This window comes from Hoplias malabaricus, chromosome 3, assembly GCF_029633855.1.
Source record: "Hoplias malabaricus isolate fHopMal1 chromosome 3, fHopMal1.hap1, whole genome shotgun sequence".
NCBI lineage: Eukaryota > Metazoa > Chordata > Actinopteri > Characiformes > Erythrinidae > Hoplias > Hoplias malabaricus.
The window spans coordinates 20,291,422-20,312,481 of record NC_089802.1 but is presented as its reverse complement, the minus strand read 5'-3'; the positions used below and the strand labels follow the sequence as shown (position 1 = coordinate 20,312,481).

General features: G+C 38.9%; 1 protein-coding gene across 2 annotated transcripts in view; it reads right to left on the bottom strand.

Moving 5' to 3' along the window:
- svild (supervillin d) overlaps nt 1–21,060 on the bottom strand; it is a 93,859-nt gene that overhangs the window by 15,660 nt on the left and 57,139 nt on the right. For both annotated transcript variants that reach the window (XM_066662936.1, XM_066662937.1), the window contains exons 8-20: nt 20,251–20,386; nt 10,585–10,732; nt 10,370–10,453; nt 8,864–8,944; nt 8,575–8,758; nt 7,971–8,143; nt 7,397–7,552; nt 6,632–6,768; nt 5,894–6,041; nt 3,786–3,931; nt 3,155–3,330; nt 2,424–2,556; nt 37–337 (exon numbers count right to left, since the gene is read on the bottom strand). In XM_066662936.1, coding sequence (XP_066519033.1) covers nt 37–337; nt 2,424–2,556; nt 3,155–3,330; nt 3,786–3,931; nt 5,894–6,041; nt 6,632–6,768; nt 7,397–7,552; nt 7,971–8,143; nt 8,575–8,758; nt 8,864–8,944; nt 10,370–10,453; nt 10,585–10,732; nt 20,251–20,386 — 2,003 coding nt within the window. The remainder of the gene's footprint in view (nt 1–36; nt 338–2,423; nt 2,557–3,154; nt 3,331–3,785; nt 3,932–5,893; nt 6,042–6,631; nt 6,769–7,396; nt 7,553–7,970; nt 8,144–8,574; nt 8,759–8,863; nt 8,945–10,369; nt 10,454–10,584; nt 10,733–20,250; nt 20,387–21,060) is intronic.

The following is a 21,060-nucleotide window of genomic DNA, read 5'->3' as shown; positions in this document are numbered from 1 at the left end:
TAATAATTTACTCACTACTCCTGATGCCTCACTCACCCACATTAGTGATGGAGTACTTCCAGCGAATGATATAGGTGTCTCCTTCATGCAGTTGACCTACGCTCTCAGCTGGAATCTCAAAGTCGTCAAATTCTCGGATGTGCCAGACGTCTACTGCAATAGTGGCTAACTCAGCCTGCCGTCCATCTTCAGAGCGGACCATTCCGTAACCTCTCTCTACATCCACACCTTCTAAGATCATCCGCACGGGCATTCCTCCCCCATCCAGCAGGGCTCTCACATCACAAGGTTTCAGATCAGAATCATAGGTAGGAGACTGGGGCTGGTGCACTGGACTCTGCAAACAAAAACATACAAACATAAGATGTGTCGAGCACATGGTGGGGGGGGGGCATCCTTCATTCTCTACACCTCTGCTCTCATTTGTTGACACACTTGTTCATGAAAAGGTATTTAAGGAGGCTAAAGCTAGAATGCAGTTTGCCAAAACGTATGTGACTAAGCCATAATCCTTTGTCCATAATCATCTGTGCATGTCTTGTGGACAGATGAGACCAAGATAGAGCTTTTGGCAAAACACATCATTCTACTGTTTACCAAAAACAGAATGAGGCCTACAAAGGAAAGAACACAGTACCTATAGTCAAATATGGTGGAGGTTCTAAGATGTTTTGGGGTTGTTTTGCTGCCTCTGGCACTGGGTGCCTTGAGTTTGTGCAAGGCATCATGAAATCTGAAGATTACCAAAGGTTTTGGGTTTCAATGTAGGGCCCAGTGTCAGAAAGCTGGGTTTGAATCATGGGTCTTCCAACAGGACGATACAAACATACTTCAAATAGCACTCAGAAATTGATGGTAACAAAGCGCTGGAGAGTTCTGAAGTGGCCAATAATGAGTCTGGATCGAAATCCCATTGAACGCATGTGGAGAGATCTTAAAATTGCTGTTTGGGAGAAGGCACCCTTGAAATATGAGAGACCTGGAGCAGTTTGCAAAAGAAGAGTGGTCCAAAATTATGGTTGAGAGGTGTAAGAATCTTGGTGATGGTGCACTTTTGCATTTTTTTCAATTCTCTCACCCCTAGAGGCAGCATGAGGCAGTGTCTACAACACACAGAAGTTTCTCAGGTAGTGCAACTCATCCAGGATGGCACATCAATGCGAGCTGTGGCAAGAAGGTTTGCTGTGCCTGTCAGCACAGTCTCCATAGAATGGAGGACACCAAGAGACAGGCCAGTACACCAGGAGACGAGGAGGAGGCCGTAAGAGGGCAATAACCCAGCAGTAGTTTGTGCAAGTAGGAACAGGAGGAGCAGTGCCACAGCCCTGCAAAATGACCTCCAGCAGGCCACTAATATCCATGTTTCTGCACAAACTGTCAGAAACAGACTCCATGACGGTGGTATGAGGGCCCGATGTCCTCAAGTGGGGCTTTTGCTTACAACCCAAAACCATGCAGAGTGATTGGCATTTGACAGAGAACACCAAGATTGTCAGATTCAACATTGGCGCCCTGTGCTCTTCACAGATGAGAGCAGGTTCACACTGAGCATGTGAAAGAGTCTGGAGACCATGTGGAGAACGTTCTGCTGCCTGCAACATCCTCCAGCATGACTGGTTTGGCAGTGGGTCAGTGATAGTGTGGGGAGGCATTTCTTTGGAGGGCCACACAGCCCTCCATGTGCTAGTCAGAGGTACCCTGGCTGCCATTAGGTACCAGGGTGCGATCCTCAGACCTATTGTGAGACCATTTGCTGGTGCAGTGGGCCCTGGGTTCCTTCTGATGCATGACAATGCTAGGCCTCATGTGATTGAAGTGTGTCAGCAGTTCCTGCATGATGAAGGCATTAATGCTATGGACTGGCCTGTCCCTTCCCCAGACCTGAATCCAATTGAGCACATCTGGGACATCATCCATCAACACGATGTTGCACCACAGTCCAGGAGTTGACTGATGGTTTAATCTAGGTCTGGGAGTAGATCTCTCAGGAGAACATCCGCTGCCTCATCAGGATCAGCCGTGCCCAGGCGTTGTAGGGAGGTCATATGGCATGTGGAAGCCACAAACACACAACTGAGCCTCATTTTAACCTGTCTTGAGGAATTTCCATTGATGTTGAATCAGCCTGTAATTTGATTTTCCACTTTTATTTTGAGTATGATTCAAAATCCAGACCTCCATGGGATAATAATTTTGAGTTACATTGATCATTTTTATGGTATTTTGTTCTCAACGCATTCCACTGTGTAATGAATACTTCAAATGAATTTTCAACTGGAATATTTCATTCATTGAGATCTAGGATGTGTTATTTTAGTGTTCCCTTTATGTTTTTGAACAGTGTGTGTGTGTATATATATATATATTTTTTTTTTATTTATTTATTTTTTTTTTCCACACTGACAGGTGACGTTTACACTCACCTTCATCTCTTCTGACTCTACTTTTGGAGGTTTGCGTTCAGCCCAATCCAGAAATTTCTCCCGGAACAGAGCTGTCTCATTGTGCTCTGAAAGCCTGCCAAACAATGCCCAGCTCGGCCTGCCCTCACCTTGCCTGTTCATACACAAACACAGACAAAACCAGTGGGTGCAGTTATAAAATGTACATACACACCAATTTGATCCTAAATAGACCCGGGAAAAACATTTTTAAGTGGTGATTTCTAAAATATGAATTTTATGTAGATGAAAATAAAATCAAAATCTGAGACAGGACCACAGCACCCTATAGGCAGTAATGTCAACATTGGTATGCAAATGCTGATTACAAAATAAGGATGAATTTGAAGGACATTTTATAAATGAGGCCCAAGGAGAGCAGGAAAGCATGTGAGAGAAAAGCAGCCTTCAATTATCTGCACTTAAATCACCAGGTGGGGGCAGTATACTCTTAGTACAGTGATGGAAGCAATTGTTTAGTTATCATTATATTGACATTTCCCTATTAATACAAATCCTGTCTACAGATTAGTTTGTATATGTGGACTGACTAAACTCACTGGAGTCATTTGATTTCTTTTTGTCTCACTACCTCAGTACACAGACCAAGAATTGGTCTAAGAAAAAATAATTATGTGTTAAAGTAGTTGCCAGCTGTTAAAACACCCACTGCAAAAGGGAGCCACATTAGACCCAGTGGAAAAAGGACTCACATAGGGACATCGTCACTGGCTGAGAAAGGGTCAAGGGGGTTGACTCTGCAGGTGCTGAAATCATAAGCTCCGCCCCAGAGCTGTTTGCCCAGCTGCACGGCCACCTTCCTGTCACACAGCGCCACATCCTTCCCTGTCCACACATATACTTCACTGCCAAAGTCAAACACTAGTGCCTGACACACACACACACACACACACACACACACACACACACACAAACATTATATGAGATATGTATCAGTAAAGCTGTCATAGCGCTGTACATGTTTAGGTCCTGTATACGTCTTAAAATGTCACTATTTACATTTTTATTATTTCATTATATTGTGAATATTGGAACAAGTGGAGACAGTCTGTTTAAAAGTGCACAAACATACCACATCTGTATTGTAAAAAAAACTGGCGATCTTTATTTTTTATGATATTCATTTAGCAGTAATTTAATTTATACATTCATTTCTTTTTCTGAAACCGCTTCATCCTGTTCAAGGTTTCCGTAGGTCTAGACTTTTTTTTTTTATATCAATGTACTATACATCTAGGTGTCAAATAAATCAACATTATGCAGCAGTAAAAAATAAATACAACGAGACAGTGGAACTGAAAGTATTATAATGTAAAGTCTGACCTCTTTGGAGTTGAGTAGAGTCACACTGGGAATGGAGGCCCAGGCCTCTTCACAAGGCACCAGCTTATCCTCCACCACCCTGTAGATACCAGTAGACTCCACTATACCACTCTCATAGTGCTCATCTTCATCTGGATCCCCAGCACCTACACAAAAGACCTCAATGCTTAAAGGCAGCCACTGTGGGGATACACTGTTCTCTCATTGTTTACGTTCAGACGCTTAGTGTCTTTTAATGTGGAATGATGTGAATGAAGGAAAAATGAATGTACGTGGATGAAGTTTAACTCTGTAGCACTTTTCATAGCACAAGTTTGCTTTAATGCAGTTAGCGCTCTCCTGAATTTAGAGTCAGTTCCATCGACAGCAAACATAAGTCAATATTCGCCACCTATGGAGCAGGAATAGAGCAATGTCCTCATCTCAGTTCATGTTTTTTTTTTAATGTTTTGAGTTCTCTCAATCGGCTGAAAAGATACATTTTCTCTGCCGTGAGTAGAGCGAGAGAAAAAGCCTAGCAAACCGGACAGAGGCCCTGTGTTTTTTGAGGTATTTAAAGACACTGGGGCTTCATAAACTCAGCCGAAACACGCTGGAACGCAGCAAATGGTGAGGAAACAAGAATTTCTACATTAAAATCACAAATGTCACCTTTAAGTAAATATATTTAAGGTCAAATATCGTCACTGTCCACAGAAAAACATTTCCAAAACAGTTTGTATAAGAGAAGGGAAAACCTTAACTTTCAATGTCAGTGTAAAAAGATTTTATTTTGAAGCATTTCTATTAGTCAGCTGCTGTGTACAGGTTGCAGTATGTCCGGAGCCTACTAGAAAGCATTGGGCACAAGGCAGGAGCACACCCTAGATGGGGCACCAGTCCATCACAGGCATCAGGATGCAGTCCTCCAGGTGGACGGTCGTTTCTGGTTGAGAGTACGCTGTGCACGTTTGGCTGCCGCTTCTCGCCAGTGTGTGTGTGTGAATTGAGTGTTCTGAGCAGTGTAGATTGTAAAGCGTCCTTGGGTGTCTAGAAAGGCGCTATATAAGTGTAACGATAATAATAATAATAATAATAATCACACACACGCACACCTGTGATGTGCATGTGTTTTTGAACTGTGGGAGGAAACTGAAGCACATTGTACATCTTCGATACAACATGGAGAAAGAACATGATTTTAATTTCCCTTTTATTTTTTGATGAAGTATATAAAGTATGTCAATATAAGTATAAGTATATGCCAATACAAAACACAACAGTATATTTGGAAAAAATGTCTGGTACCAGAAATTTTCAAAGAAAGACTAAAATATATAAAAAAAGTCGAGGGACATTGTGCTAACATAAACTCTATCTAAATGCAGAGCTTTAAGTTCCTTTTTTTCAACAAAGCAGCAAAACAACCCCCTGTAGGAGGGACTGTGACTCCATTGGCTGCTGATTAGCTAAATAAATGTGACAACCAATGAGAAGCACGTTTTCTTTTTAATAGCCATGGAATGTCCGCCCCTAGCTCCGGCTGAAAGAGAGTTGCGTGTTTTTGTCTCAAACCATCGCCATAAAAGCGTGACATCAAAACTACTGAACAAAACACGTCCAGAATCGGTTAAAATGGAATCCATCTTTTAGTGTCCAAATACGGGACGACTGGCAACACTTGTTTCAGCCGAGTCTTAATCTCTCCGCTAGCCATTTCACAACCAGCTAATCGTCCAACATGCTAACGACAACAATAGCATGGCGTAGTTGCCACAGCAGCTTTTAACACTTCTCCAGCATCGTCAAAGTAGCACAGCATTCCTATTTCACACCGTGCCACTATCACTAGGTGTCACAGGAAACTACAGCACGCCTCAGAACTATGTCCTGCTCTGCAGATGGCTGCAACTCATTAACATGGGTTGACAAAAGGCTCAGAAATGTTTTAAAAATAAAATCTTAATGTATTCACAGCTCGTGTCATATTGAAAAAAATAATATTACTGTGTATTGTGCCACCCCTAATATGACTGCATGTGTAAAGTCTGTATGATAACTCCACATCTGTGCTCCATGTGTAAACTGTACATAATGTGTGTGTGGGTGGGTGGGTGTTTTTCAGACACCTCTGTATTCATCTTGGCCTCCGAGAAGGCTCCAGAACTCCTTGGCAAACCGGTTGTCTGTGTTAATACCCTCCTCCAACACAGTCACCTGGGCGGCCTTACAGCCGAGGTCTCTCTTAGCCTGGACATACTGTGCCATTTCAGAGCCCTGCCACACACACACACACATATGGAACACACATTTTAGATGAAGATAATCTAAACCATTCTGGTAGCTTCTGATGTGTGGCGCTGACCCAGCCGTAATAGCAGTGAACCATACACAACAATAAAATGGAGTGTCAGGCTCAAAGCATCACCCTGCACCTAAAACTGCTTTAATGGGACATGGCTGGGCTGTAAATACACTGAAAATGAAATCCGGCTGACACAACAATGCAGCGAATGTGGATTTTTTTTATACAACAGAAAATGTGATTGGCTAAGGCTGTTATTTGGGATAACAACAAATATTCTTTTCAAAATAACAGCACCATTGTGTTTTGCTCGATTTGATATAAATGCACATTTTTTACCCAATTTTTCAAGTTCCCAAAAGAGTGTATGGGTTTTTTGCCAGCTTTTTGTAAAGAAGCCTGACAAACCTAAGAACCATTGCTATAACAGAACACATTTCTGGGTTCATTATAAACAGGTCAATTGCAAAAAAGCCATACAACACTTAGGATAAAAAATGTACATGAATAACCAATGAGCTACAGCACCTTAAGGTCATGTGTTACGGTTGTATGACAGTACCTTGGCTTTCTCAATGACATTAGCAAACTCCCCACACCACAGGAAGCAGTATTTTGGAGTGATCAAAAGAAAACAATCTCCACTGTTCAGAGAGCGGGATGCCGGCTCCACCAGACGCACCTGAACATGCCGACGTCCTGCACAAATAAAAACACACACAAACATACAGCATGTAAGCAGTCACCTCGCACACAGACAGCTCTGTTCACTCATGACTGCCGTCATAATCAAGACAGTGGCATCTTTTCCCACCTACGTGTGATGTTTTCAAATCAAGTCAACCACTTTCATATGTGAATATGCAATGTGGCCAATATGTAAGGAGAATTGACAGACCTGTTCAGATTGGGATAAAAACTAAAAATCAGGTCACATGCAACAGTATCAATATATATCACAATATTAAAAGTTTCAATAATAATCATGATTTTTAAACACATTGACAGATGCTTTAATGTATATTGAAATATTGACACTGACTGACGTTCATTACAGGACGCTGTCGTCAGTTCAAACTTTAAATTTTGTTTAAAAACATTAATATTGACAAAGCCAAGAGGTTCATTTTTGACTGTGATGTCATGTTTCTTGTTTGGTCATGTGGCTTTTATATTGTTTAATATTTGAAATATACTGCATCGATCAAAATTAAGAATATATATATATATATATATATATATATATATACACATACAGATTTTCCTATAAGGAATTTGTTTCCAACATTTCATCTCATTTTTTGGCCCTGGCCTCAGCACCACTGACCTTTGATTTGGATGAGCATGAGCTTGTGGAAGGGCACGGCACTGTTGTTTGTCACCACCTCTGTGGACTTGATGCTGCGCAAGTTCACTTTCCTGAAGTTTTCTTTACTGGCCAAACCTGCCAAGGCACAGTCTGCTAGCCTTGAGTGCTTTGCCACTGTCAACCGAGGAGTAAAAGAAATAAAAACAAAAACATTTATTATTATTATTATTACCATGCTTTTTATAGCACTGAAGTCTTCAGATATTGAGGCTGAGGTTTCCAAATCTTGATCCAGGTTCTAGGTTTTAAAATGGCCGACTGGTATAACCCAGTACCACTTTAGTCAGGTGCATTAGCAGTTGAAGATAAACAAAGAAAGAAAACAACCCACTTTTTTCAACTTTGCATGCTAGGGTTCAATTCAAGGTAAAAATATTCAAATATAAATACTGTAAGAGGCATTTGGCAAGACTCCTATTACAGAATAACACTACATCTGTAACATGTATTTAAATGGTTAATTTACTTTTAAAACTATTAAGTACACTTAAAATCTTTTTATGAGAGAATGAAGTGTGATTTGAACGCTCACTTCGTTCCACTTGTATCCTCTTGGCCTCCACTGTGGCTATGTTGAGTCTTTGCTCAGTGTAAGCCTGCTTGAGGTCCTCCCGTGCTGCCAGAGCACGCAGAGGGTTTTTGGAGCCCTTTGTTTTGCGGGATGGCCTGACAGCTCGCCTGTGATTCGCTACATCTGATGTTAACCTGAAAAAGAATCAGAACCAACAGAGAAACTGAGGAAAACATATAAGTAAAATCCTAAAATGAAAAGATGAGTAATTAAAAAAAAATTAAAAAAGGAAAAAGGAGACAAATTCTGGAAGGAACCCTTAGTGTTACAGTGTTACAAAGCCTGTTAAAATTTTCATTGCGTTTTAACTTTAAAAACCGCATTGGATATACTTTGGCCAAGAGGAAACTTTGAGAACAGGGAGTCGACAGCATATGAAAAACTAAAGGTGAGCTCAAAGGATCACCCATTGAAAGGTTCATTTTAAAAATGGCATCACTTGAAATACCCCTTTTGGATTTATATATATATATATATAAAAGCAAGAAAAAAGGCAGAGGACAGGAAGAAGATAAAGTCTGAGAGACATGTATTCATGGTGAAGAATCTTGTAGCAGTGTCTCACTTTGGTGTGTCAGTTTGGATTGTGCTGAAGTCTTCCTCCTCGTCCAGTACCAGACTAGAGTTCAGGCTTGTAGGGGACACACACTTATAAAAGCGTCCAAATGTTTCCTCATCATCCAGGGCCATCACTTCCTTTTCTTTCTCCTCTGTCACCTCAATAGTGGAGGGTTTGCTGCTCCCTGCACCTACAGGCAGATATATATACATATATATACAAACAATATCTTGCTTACCTACTTTTCTGTCTGTAAGCCCTACCTACTGCAATAATTAAACATTGGTATACATACCTTTATTGTGCAATCTGTCTAAAAAGGACTCCAACTTATCAAGTCTCTTGTCTCCCTCGGCATCAGGTCGAGTGGAAATATCTGCACAAAATCAGGAGACAAAAATATACATTACACTCACTGATTTGTTCCTTCATATACTTCTCTACAATCTATGAGATTGTTGTTTTATTTGTTTTTTTTATGCTATATCAAAACTAAACGTGTTTCATTATTCAAAAATGAAAGGGTCGAAATCCTAAAATGATCTAATGAAAATGATCCAAGCTTGGTCTTTGGTTGATTAGGTCTTCAGGAGATGCGCAGAAATACTTTCATTTTCATACTCCCAATGTATATGTAATTGAAGTTAGATTAAATTGGGAAAGTGCCTACTACAAGCCCTTCAGTCTTTTTTTTGTACTTTCTCTGTACTATTTTATTATGGTTTGTTTTCCTTCATTTCCCTGTACTCTAGTATTTTATTGTGTATAAAAAATAATAAAAGTAATACTAACAATACTGTTATATTAGTGAGAGAGGAATCAAACCAGGCAGGTTTTGATTTACAACAAGTGGGACCAATATTATTATATAACCCTTGGCATTCATGAGAACCATATTTTGTCAATTACTGTGTATATATGCGTTTGCCCTGTCTCATGTGTTCCTGCTTTGTTTTACCCTTGTTGCCATGTGCTAGGAGCACATGGTTGTTTTTGTTTTGTTCCTGTCTCCTCTCTTGTCTACGCCCTAGCCCCGTTTTAGTCCCCTCCTTATCATTAGTGTTTCCTTTGTAGTCCTGCCCTCCCCTTATCTCTCCCAGGTGCTCCTAGTCTGTGCTCTATGTATTTACAGCCCCTTTGTTTCAGTGGTATCTTGTGTGTAGTTGTCTGTTTGTCATGTTTTTACACACCTCTACATCAGTTCACAGCTATCTGCTGATTGTTTCTCTTTAGTTCTATGTTATGTTGATGTTTCTGTGTTAAGTTTGTGCTTTGTTTTGAATTGGTCGAGTTTTTGTTAATAAATAATTCCTTGTGTGTAAATCCGCCTCCTCGTTCTCCCTGCAACTGTGACAATATGTGCTGTAGCAGGCAGCTTTTTGTCTGAATTTTTTTGTGAAAGTGTAACTGTAAAACGTATAAAAACAATTCAGATATACTTTACTATCTGTTAGCCCCAATTAAAATGTGGACTGTCTCTTACAAGCTTTCAAATGTTGAATTAAGAACGGATAAGGTTGTTCATGCACACCAGAGTCAGTTACAAATATATTTGACATAAAATTTAAGGGTAATGTTTATATAAAGCTTGTATGATTGTGTTACTCAGATCATGTCCTGGAGTATCTTTTAAGTGTGTCCCCTACTTTAGTTCACCCAGTTCAATTCAGAAAGTTCTAAAGTTATTAATTCTTTAGAGTAAGTGTGTTAAACAGGGAAACACAAAAATAATGAGGGCAGAGTATCTGGGTCTCAGTGTCACGACTGAGAAACACTGTTCTAAACTATGTACAGACTTTACCTTCTAAAGGCTTGACTGGTGTGCTCTGGTTAGATTTCTTGCTGAGGATAACAGGCATGTCATCTCTGTTGGAGGATACGAGGCCTGGTGGAAAAATAGACTCGTTACAGTGAGGAGAAGGTTTGCATGACCCTTGTGATGAAGAAATCATTTCAGCACAGTATATTCTATAGAGGAAATGCACCCAGCCAGTATAACTCTGAAAGGGTTTATACCTCTCTTGGCCATGCGTCCAGCCACAGAGAACTGTGTGGAGTCGTTGGCAGCTCCTTTTCCTTTGGCCTTCCATTGCTCCTCTTTCTCCTGCAGGATCTTCATCCTCTCAGACAGTGACATCTTCGGCTCCATGTCTGCTGAGGACTTCTGCAGAGAGAGAAATGTGTTTAAACTTAACTAAGCTCTTAGTTATTGTTGTATTGCAGTCCTGATTTATTGATATTGTCACTGTCAGAGTTATTACAAAATAACTTTAAAGACATTGTAGCGTATTTTGTTGTAAAAGGCTTTGAATTAAATTAATTTGAAAGCATTACTATTGGTCAATTTTTCTAAAATGTTTGACCTGATATAAAGGATAGCTGCTATACTGTAATTATGAAAACAACGTTTAGTACCAACAATGACAATGCACAAAAGGACAAGTATGAACAACAATAAATTACGAATATACAAAAAAAAAAATAAAATTCTTTCTCCTGGGCTTGTAATCACTAAGTAGCATTTAATGAAATTTTAATATATCAAATAATTTTTGCATTTGTGTCCATCAGTTACAAAACAGAAATAAATAAAAGCTAATTTCACCATTGCAGATGCAGTGCGTGGGTGTGTTGTAAAGTGACTTCCTGGCAAACAAATATTTGACAGTCTATTCGGCTCTCTCCAACAGAGAGCCTCCTTACTCTCTAAACACACACAAACACATCAAATATGAAGGGGAATTCCAGTGTTTTTCCAGCCTTCCTGCATAATTAATGTGCAAAATGTAAACAAAGTAATTCAGAATAGCTTAACCCTAACCATTGAAAGGTTCAGTTCCAGAGAATATTATGAGCAATATGATAATTCACAGTATGGCTAAAGCATTTGTTAACTTTTTTTGTTCAACAAAACTAAATTACGATTTTAACAATAATAGTTTAACAATAAAATGCATATTTTAAACATTATGACATTATAAGCACATTGAACTATCAGATTAGCTAATATTTGAGCATTATTAACATACCATATAAAATCTTACAAGGTACACACAGGTCAAGTTGAAATATATAGTACTTTTCACACCCCGTGGTCATTCAAAGTACTTTACAAATGAGAAAATACAAAGATAAAAATGAAAATATTAATAAAAACATTACATTTACTTAATGAATAGACATAAACATGATTCAAAACTTATCCCCAAAAAAAGCATTGGAACATTCCTGAGATCTAGCACCTCAGAAAGGCTTTTCACCAAAGAAAAGCCTGAGGCAATAATTTCTCAGTAATGATCCACTCAGAATGACTTGGTTTACTACTCTACATCTGAATTATGCAGCAATACAGAAAAACAGTGAAAAGGTGAACACAGACATTAATCACATCAGGAGAATTTACAGTGCTGAGAAATATAAGAAATATATAACTGCCTTGTTCCATAGACTAATGTGTTCTTATGAAAGAAAATGGCTCACTCAAACCTGTGGTTGGAGAGAGGCTTTAGATTTATGAGAACTTTGCTGCTCCAGATCAATCCTGCCATCAGAATTAATTACCACATGTGTACAGTATACCAAATAGCTCCATGAGAACTGCCAGGCATTTTGTTATTATTATTATTTATGTCAATACTCAGTTAGCCCTGTCTTATAGTGTCCAGGCAGACTGGCCCAAGGTCCAGCGAACACAATGTCAGAAAACCATTTTTCTCTTATTTTCACTGTCACTTCCACACTATTATAAAGTCATGTGGTGTTGACATCCAATAATAAATGTCTTTCCAAGGAATTCATGGGCCCTAATGTGGCAGCGTCTGGATCCATTAGAGTGGAAACCAACACCAGGTCTTTTCTTTTCTTCAGCTGACATGTTCTGGAGGGAATTTTAATTAGTGCCATGAAAAGGAGCCAGCAGACAAACAACATGGGACTTTCAGGGTGAGCTGAAATGTGAGTGAGGTGCAGAAAACAGGATAGTACTGCATTCTTCCACTGCTCCTATCTATTAGAATCTAAGAATTAAAATCACTTCATTTGTTCTCTGCATTTAACCCTTCTGAATATTGTTAGTACATGCTGTCTTCAATTTGTTTCGTATCGGGATATTTGTTTTATTAAAAACATTTATCTCCAAAAAAGTATCTCCATAGGAGGAGAACTTATAGACTCTTAACTTATAATGAAAGATAACATAGATTTTATTTAACATAATTCTGGAGTATTTTTATTGGTCTATTCATCATCAAATATTCAAAAAATATTAAGAGCTGTTGCTGATACAGAACAATATATATATATATACATATACATATATATTTTTTTTTGAACGGTGACTAGACATATTAAATCTGTTATATCAAAATTAAATCAGAAACCCTCTAAACCACATCTTACCAACGTCAATTTGCTTTGAGCAGAACACTATCTTGATCATTTTGAAATTGTAGGTTAGACCTACTTTGTTTGTTCATGTCCTGAGAATGTATGTAAAATAAACACACACACACACGCACACACATTAAAAAACAGATGATTTCATTTGGGCCCTTGTGAGGATAACCATATGATTACAGGTCTGATGGTGACCCAGCTGGAAAACCATATAACAATTCAATTCAGTTCAAGTCCCAAAAGCCCCAAAGAAACCCCATCAAGAAGCAAAAAGCCTCAGCAAGAATAAATCACCAGCCTGTCATCGTTAGTCATCCACTACCACATTATGAATCACGAAATTCATATATGAGGTCCGTATGGAATGTAATCATCACAGGTAATGCACCACTGGAGGTGACTGTTTGGCCTTAGAGTGTGAGAACAGACCCAGAGGAGTGTGCAGGAAAACGGCTGGAGCCCCAGAAGACCTGGAGAGAAACCCCTAACCCCCCAAACCTCTAACCATGTCCCTCAACATCTGGAACTTTTGGAACATGCAGTAATTGCAGGTGTCCTCTGCCATGCCTGAGTGGAAAAAAAGTCGGGATAAATAATGTTTGAATTTTGATTTATGATGAGGTTTTTGGTCTTTCAAACACACGTGCATGGCGCACAGTCACATGCACATAAACTTTTAAAAGTAAAGATGTGAAAGAGGCTTCTTTAGAGCAGTGTCATAAAAGAGCCACATTTAGTCCTCAAAAGAATCTTTCACTGGATGTTTTTAAAGACCTGTTTTCATTTATGTGTATTTATATATATATATATATATTTAACAAAAATTGATGTATACATTATATAACATCAGGGATGCACAGATACCTGACATTCGAGTATCTGCTGATACTAATTCACTTAGTTTGTGTTTCATAATCCTATAGGATTACCACACTGTTATGATATGAATAGCTAAATGTGAAAGGGTGGGCTGTCACAGCTTGCTCTCTGATTCACAGACTGAAACATACCTCTTATAATTATGCTTCTTTTACTACAATCAACATGTATAAATTTGAAACGTACAGTTAAAGGTCTCTGGAGTTGTGTGGGGCAGTGTGTTTCAGGTGTTAACAGTCAGAGTAGTGTGTGTTTGGTTTGTATAAATATAACTTTTGTACAGTAATGTAAGATGCACTGCATCACTGTCCAAAGAAAAACATGTATTTCCACAGTAGTAATTTTATAAGAGAAGGGAAAAACCTTAACTTTTGCTGGAATCAATGTAAAAATATATAACTCCATGTAATTTTGGAGCATTTCTATTGATCCTTTCTTCATTCATTTTTTTACACACTTTGAGGGACAGCTGCTGTGTTCTAATAATGCAGTAAACTAAAAAGCCACAAAAACCAAAATGCATGTTTTTTTTGGACAGCGACGATTTACTTTTGCAAAGAAACACTTGTTTGTTTTCCTAAAACAAACAGGTTTGCCTGTAATCTGATAAATCTATGAGCGCATTCAGTTCTTTCCATTCCACAAAATGACTGAAGTGTGAATTTGATATGCTTCATGTTTTGGAATGACACTTCTCATTTTAGAGTGAAATGGTTATGTCTGGCCAGTGTCTAATGTTTTTAATGAGGTCGGTATCAGTGCCAACACCAGTGCAGTGTATTGGATCGGTTTGTGACATAAGGGAATGGTGCTATACTCGTTAAAGGTTTTTCCTAGAACCACATGTTTAAGTGAAGAAACAGGAACCTTTAGCTGTGTATACACACACTAAAAGGTGTGCCAAGAGTCTTGGTGCTGGGGCCAATTACGGAAGGGAAGGAGAGTGAAAACACTGAACTTGAATCACTGAAGCCCCGCAGCCTCACAGGAAAGAACCATTTTCCTTAGACCTGGTCCTGCTCAGGCAAGGAGCAATATTCCATTCCCATTCCCAGAGGTGCAGTCATATTCATAGAGAGGCATTTGAAATAAGAAAAAAAAAAAAAAACTTGGAGTGTTTCCAACCCAACATCCTCAGAAACAATAGCCTTCCAAACAAACAGGCCTCAGCCCACCCTAAAGCATGAATTACTGAAGCATGTACTTAAATAAACTAAATGTAGTTAATAAATGCAGTATTTATTTATTGACACAATAAGTCTATTTGAAAATGCAGGTTTGGACAAACTGGCATACATTATGGTCTTGCAAACACATGCAAAGCAAAGCTCCTCCAATTCTTCAAACAAAAGCACACACACAAATACACACACAAGTGTAACTGTTCCAACTCACCTGAGGGTAAAAGATTAGAGGCTATGCAGAGGCAAAGAGGGAAGAGGGATAGGACAGGATAGGTGCCTAAGGTAAGGACAGAAGGAAAACAGATTGTAGAGGCAAAAGAGCTAGAATACAATTTGAAGGCCATAAGTAGATAAAAGCAATTGCAGAATTCAAGAGGAAAACCAGAATGTATTTGTAATGCTTACATCTACAAACTAAATGTAAGGAGCTGTGCACTACACTCTTTAAAAAAGAGAGTTTTCCCTGGTATTCTGGTGTACCTTGCAATGATTCTCCTTTGAACCACAAATTCTGTGTAGAACCAGCTGCTTGGTGAAAAGGTTCTTCAGACTCATGGAGAATGTGGTTTATATGGTTCTATATAGCACTAAAAATGGTTCTGTTGTAACAAGCCATACTTTGTAACAATGATAGAACCTTTTTAGTGCTATACACAACCATTTTCAAAAAGATGCCATTTCAGAATGGAAATAGTCTATGAACACATGGTTCTAACTAGAAGCATCGCATTATATAAAGAACCCTAGAGGAACCCGCTTATCATATAATGTAGGAGTGAGGGATATGATGGATATGATTACAAATTATAGACATATGTTATGCCATGCTAAGCTTGTATATGTAGGTATACAGTACTGTGCAAGAGCACCTAAGATTTTTAATGTCATTATTATTATTATAGTTCTTTATATTATTAATAATAAAAATTCAAATAATTTCTCTTCTCAATTAGTGTGGTGCTTGTACAAAAGTATATATATTCATTCATTCATTCATTCATTCATTCATTCATTCATTGTCTGTATCCGCTTATCCAGTCTGGACCATGTATTTAAGGTGATCTAATTTTTTTTAATCTATTTAATCTGGTGCAGATTTTTTTTAAAAATATCTTTTTAAAAAGTGCATGGCCTCATATTTTCAATAACACTGGTTCAATGTGGCACTGTTTTGTTATTTTTCAACCTACCAAACTAAATATTATATTACCCACTGTGTAAGATATTATGGTTTTTATGTCTTATTTCACAGCAGCAAATAAATCTTTCATAGTCTTTTCATCAAGTCTCAAGGACACAGAGCCAGGCACAGGATTTCAGTAACAGGTGCATGTGAATCTCACAGTTAAAGAAAAATTAAACCCTCTGTTATAAGGAGGGAGACTTGAGCTGTGCTTGGTTGAGGTCATTGTTATGGTTCTGGAGGTTTTTCCCATAAGATGGTATTACCTCTGCGCTGTTAACCTGAGCTCACACTCCTCACGTACCATACCCTACCAGAGAGAGAGAGAGTGGGGAGGAGTGGACAGAGAAAGATAGAGAAACATACATACAGAAATATACATAGAGAAGTGGGAAAGAGAAAGAGAGAGAGAACAAACTCATACGGAATGAAAGAGGGATTGAGAAGATGGAGGAAAGATTTGGTAAAGAAAATGTGGCTCAAAGCTTATAGACTTTCCCAGTAACTTGATTCATTCTAAACCCTGAAACATGATAATCCTTAAGAGACAAGACTTCAGGAGGGTGATGCATCATTTCAGTGACTCATTCACAATGAGACAAACCATGTACTGCCCTGCCAGAGCTGTAGAACCCAGCAGATCTGGATTTTCCACAGCGTATTGCAATAATTAGCCACAACAATCCATTTTCTATCTGAAGGTGAAGTTGTATTTCTGGGATGTCTGGCTGGCACATGGCTGCCACAAACAGGACACAGCTGCTGCCAGCAGTAAAGAGTAGTTAGAGCGGAGGCAATGGACACCATAGGTTTTTGCACAATTGCTTTCAAGTGGGGCAACATCTGCTTCAGTTCAGTTACAGGTCAGACAGGAAGACTCAGATTTTACCCAAAACACCTAAAGGCCTCCATCTCAAAATGTTGGCCTGTCTGTCTCTTTTCAACAGCTTCAACATGCTTCGTGTTTGAGAAGGAGAACATAAGAAATGCTGTCATTCAGCTGAAGTCCATCATCACATCTGTGATGTTATTAACCTGTGTGTTTCATTACCTTTGTTTAGATCAAACGGAGGCAGATCTACAAACCCAAAAGTTAAAGCCACAGCAGCATTTCAGAAACATACATGTTCATAATATACAAATTGACCATCTGTGGCCATAATTGATGAACCTTAAAAGAACTGAATATATGTAAACACCTTTATTTGAATGACATAATTACAAAGAAAAGATTTCCATGGTTTTCCACTGACCAGTTGGTGATGCTTTTCCACAGCATAGTCCCTACTCTACTCAGGTTGACTTTATTCTGCATTTTTGCTTTTTCATTAGGTAAACTAATGTTTTTCCACTGCATGCCTTCGGCTTCAATTACCTTGGCTCGGTTTGACACGACTTTCTTGGATGCCTTTCCACTACCACAGCTCCCCCCACGAAATGTAGGTGGTGACATGGCAAAACACCTTCTCTAACAGGAACCATGACTTTTGAAAACCACAACAACGGCAGCGGTATCACTAAGCCACTCTGTGTGTGTGTTCACTTCCCCAGTAATTAGTGCAAGTGTGTTTAATGCCACAGATGGGTTAAATGAAGAGGTAAAATTTTGTTGTACAATCATAAAGCATGTCACTCTTAAACCTTACAGACTGGCCAGGGAGACTTGTCAGTCATGATGAAGTGCAGAGCTCCAGCATAAACTACGTGTTGGTAAAATCTTCAAGCCTTGTTAGAGATGATTAAGGTTTATCCAACAGCAGCTCATAAAAATATTAGAGCTGTACAGATCAACAAAGAAAGGAAACTCTGTCTGAACTCTGTCACAAAAAAATAAAAGCCACACAAAAAAACACACAACTTGCAAAATTTGTTGGAAATTGAACTACACTGGATTATTGCCTCTGCCTCCAGTCATAAACACAGCAAACGACATTTCAGCCACACGTACTTGTGTTGCAGTCATTTGTTTTATTTCTGCCCTTAAACTGTGTCCACAAAAACACAGACCATAATGTAGTTCTGAACTCAAATTTTTCCTTGCATAACCTATCCACCCAATCTGTCTTTTTCAATCCCTTCCAAAAAGCAGGCTTTTCTGGATTCCACTGAGACATCAAAATCCCTAGAGGGAGTATAGAGTTTACACAAATCAGTGACTTACTCATGATTGACCTGGAATAATTCAACACTTCAAGATGTGAATTTCCACAACTTCCACAACAAATACAGTCATCCCTCATCATGTTCACTTCTAGGTATGATCTTCTCAACCAAATATCTAAACCAGTTTTTCAACAGGATGTAAAACTCATTTCTTATTATAATTCTGCACAATTCTGACTCTCTCTTCAGACAGCCAGAGATGTCCTCATCCTGTGGCCCAGACAGCAGCAAAGACAAGCCTAAGCAGGATTACTGGGAGAAAATCCACCAACATTTGGGATGAAATTGGTCTGTTTCTCCTTTCTGGAGCCGTGGACAGGTTTGGGGTAGAGGAATCTTAAAGCTGTGTATTTTCAGGCTGGGAGTGGATTTGTCCCTAAGTCATCTCATCCTCAGTGGAAGACTGCCACTAAGCCAAAAAGCCATACACTGCAGGCACGGATCAAAGAGTCTGGGCAGGGCCAAATCTGGTTTGATGGCCATAATTTATTCTGGAGTAACAGATTCATCAGACAGCCTTGTCTAGCAAGTATGAACACGCTCTGATTTGTAGCAGTTTGTGAGATGAAGAGTGAAACTTGGCCAGCTCTAAAAGAGTGGAAATGCTCTTTTAGATGTGTGGGAGTATGTGTAGTAGAGAGAAACTGAAGCACACTGCATAGACTCTAAGCTCTGTCTTTGCTGGAATAAAATACTCACAGGGCCATTGCAGGACGTCCTGCTTGGGGAATGTGCTGATTCAGCTATGGCACTGAGGGCTGCAGCCCCACCCTAAGCTCCAGCCTTCTTCCCCCACAAACGTCCCAACACTCCATTAGCCCTTTCACACATACACAGTAACAGAGCATTTTTCCAAGCATCACCAGGAAGAGCTGTATTTATGAAAACAAGAGTCTGTAACAGCTGTACCGGACATATCCCGGACTTCATCCTGCCAGCCATCTACTACAAGGTCCAGGTAAAATCTGAGTGAGCCCATGTGTGAATAGATCCATTAATGTTCCAGAGAATTCACAGCAAATTACACTGTACACTACATGTGTGCAAGAGCAACTTCAGAAAATGTGCAGTCCTGATTTGACAAACATTTTCTGGAGTTCATATGTCAAAACAAGTTAGTGAACAAATATTTGGTAAAGTATTAATGCATAAATGTAAAAGGGTCAATATCATGCCTTTTCACTTTTAATAAAACAGGACTGTAACTTTGTAAATGTCTCAGTGTAGCTCCTAATAAGTACACACAAACTTGGTAAACTGACTACTAGAATAGCATGAATAACACAAAATGCAGGGCACTGGAAAAGTTGTTTTATTATTCAAAAATAGCCAATGGGAATATTTGCCACATTGTGTTCAAGTGGTAGGTTTTTGTGTCAGATAAAAGACTTCAACTACGGAAAACATTGCCACAGCCTCTTAACTTCTGTCTTTCATTCTCCTCTTCTTAATTAAACTTTTTTTTAACAATATATTCCTCTGCTTCCCCCCCTCATGTTAATACTTTGTGTTACTGGGCACTACATAAATAAACCCTTATGCTCAGTTTAAAACTGCATAACTCATATACTAGGAATGGTAACTTGATACCATGCAGTTTTATCTCTTCTATCTCTTGGTTTCTTTGATTGTATAATAGATTGTATATAAAATGCCAAAGTGACATCATTTTCACTGTGACATTAGCCTGGGAATGTGTAAGTGTGAAGGTGGGTGTGTGCGTGCCTGCCTTTGTGTAACACTGTGTTTGTGGTAACTTTATCTCCAATGGGTTAATCTGACCTACATTTTCTCAGGCTCTCATAGACATTCTCAGCTGGATATAGAGACATTCTCAGCTGTGTCAGTGTCTGTGTGTGTGCACAGATGTGCATTTACCTTCTTCTTCCAGGCATTTTCTGAGTCCTGCAGCTGGTTGTAACGGTCAGCAAGGGAGACATTGATCACATCACTGGCCTTAGATTTTTTCAGCTTATTCTTCCAGTCATCTTCACTGCCTGTCATCTCAGAAAACCTGAGAGAGGGGGGGGGGGGTAGGGGGGGATGTAGCGTGTGAACGTTCTTGGTCTGTTTGGATATCAGGTACCAATGTTTCCCTAATGAAAAGTTTTAGACCAAACAAAAAATAGTTTAAACTATTCGTCTGGGCAGTGTGGTTAGTTTGTAAAACCATTAAACTTTTAAATATATATAAATTACTATTCAAAATACATATCAAGAAAAACCTTGTAATGATAAAATCAGCCCACGATTTGATGTGATTCTTGATACTAGATTCACAAGCCTGTATTTTCATAATATTTAGACTGAAATTTGAATGAAATGTTTATAAATATGACGACTGTAAGTTGTACAGTTGCTTGACTGGTGCTAATTATTCGCAACTTTGTTTTTCCAAAAAAATTTCTACTGCAATGAATTAGTATAATTATCACAATGACAATACTGCAATGTCACACTTTGGCTTCTTTATATATCCCAGTGAATTAATTAAACCCCTATCAAATACTTAAAATTTACGAATTAATTCCTAGTCTGTTTGTATTACTGTTTCTATGTAAATTACCAGGATTCCTACGGTTTGAAAACTTCTTGTAAGTTACACCATCACCCAAAGTTAGGAATTGGCATTAATATGGGTTATGTCATGGGAAACAGCCACAGAGTCACTGTGCGGTGCCCGATCTC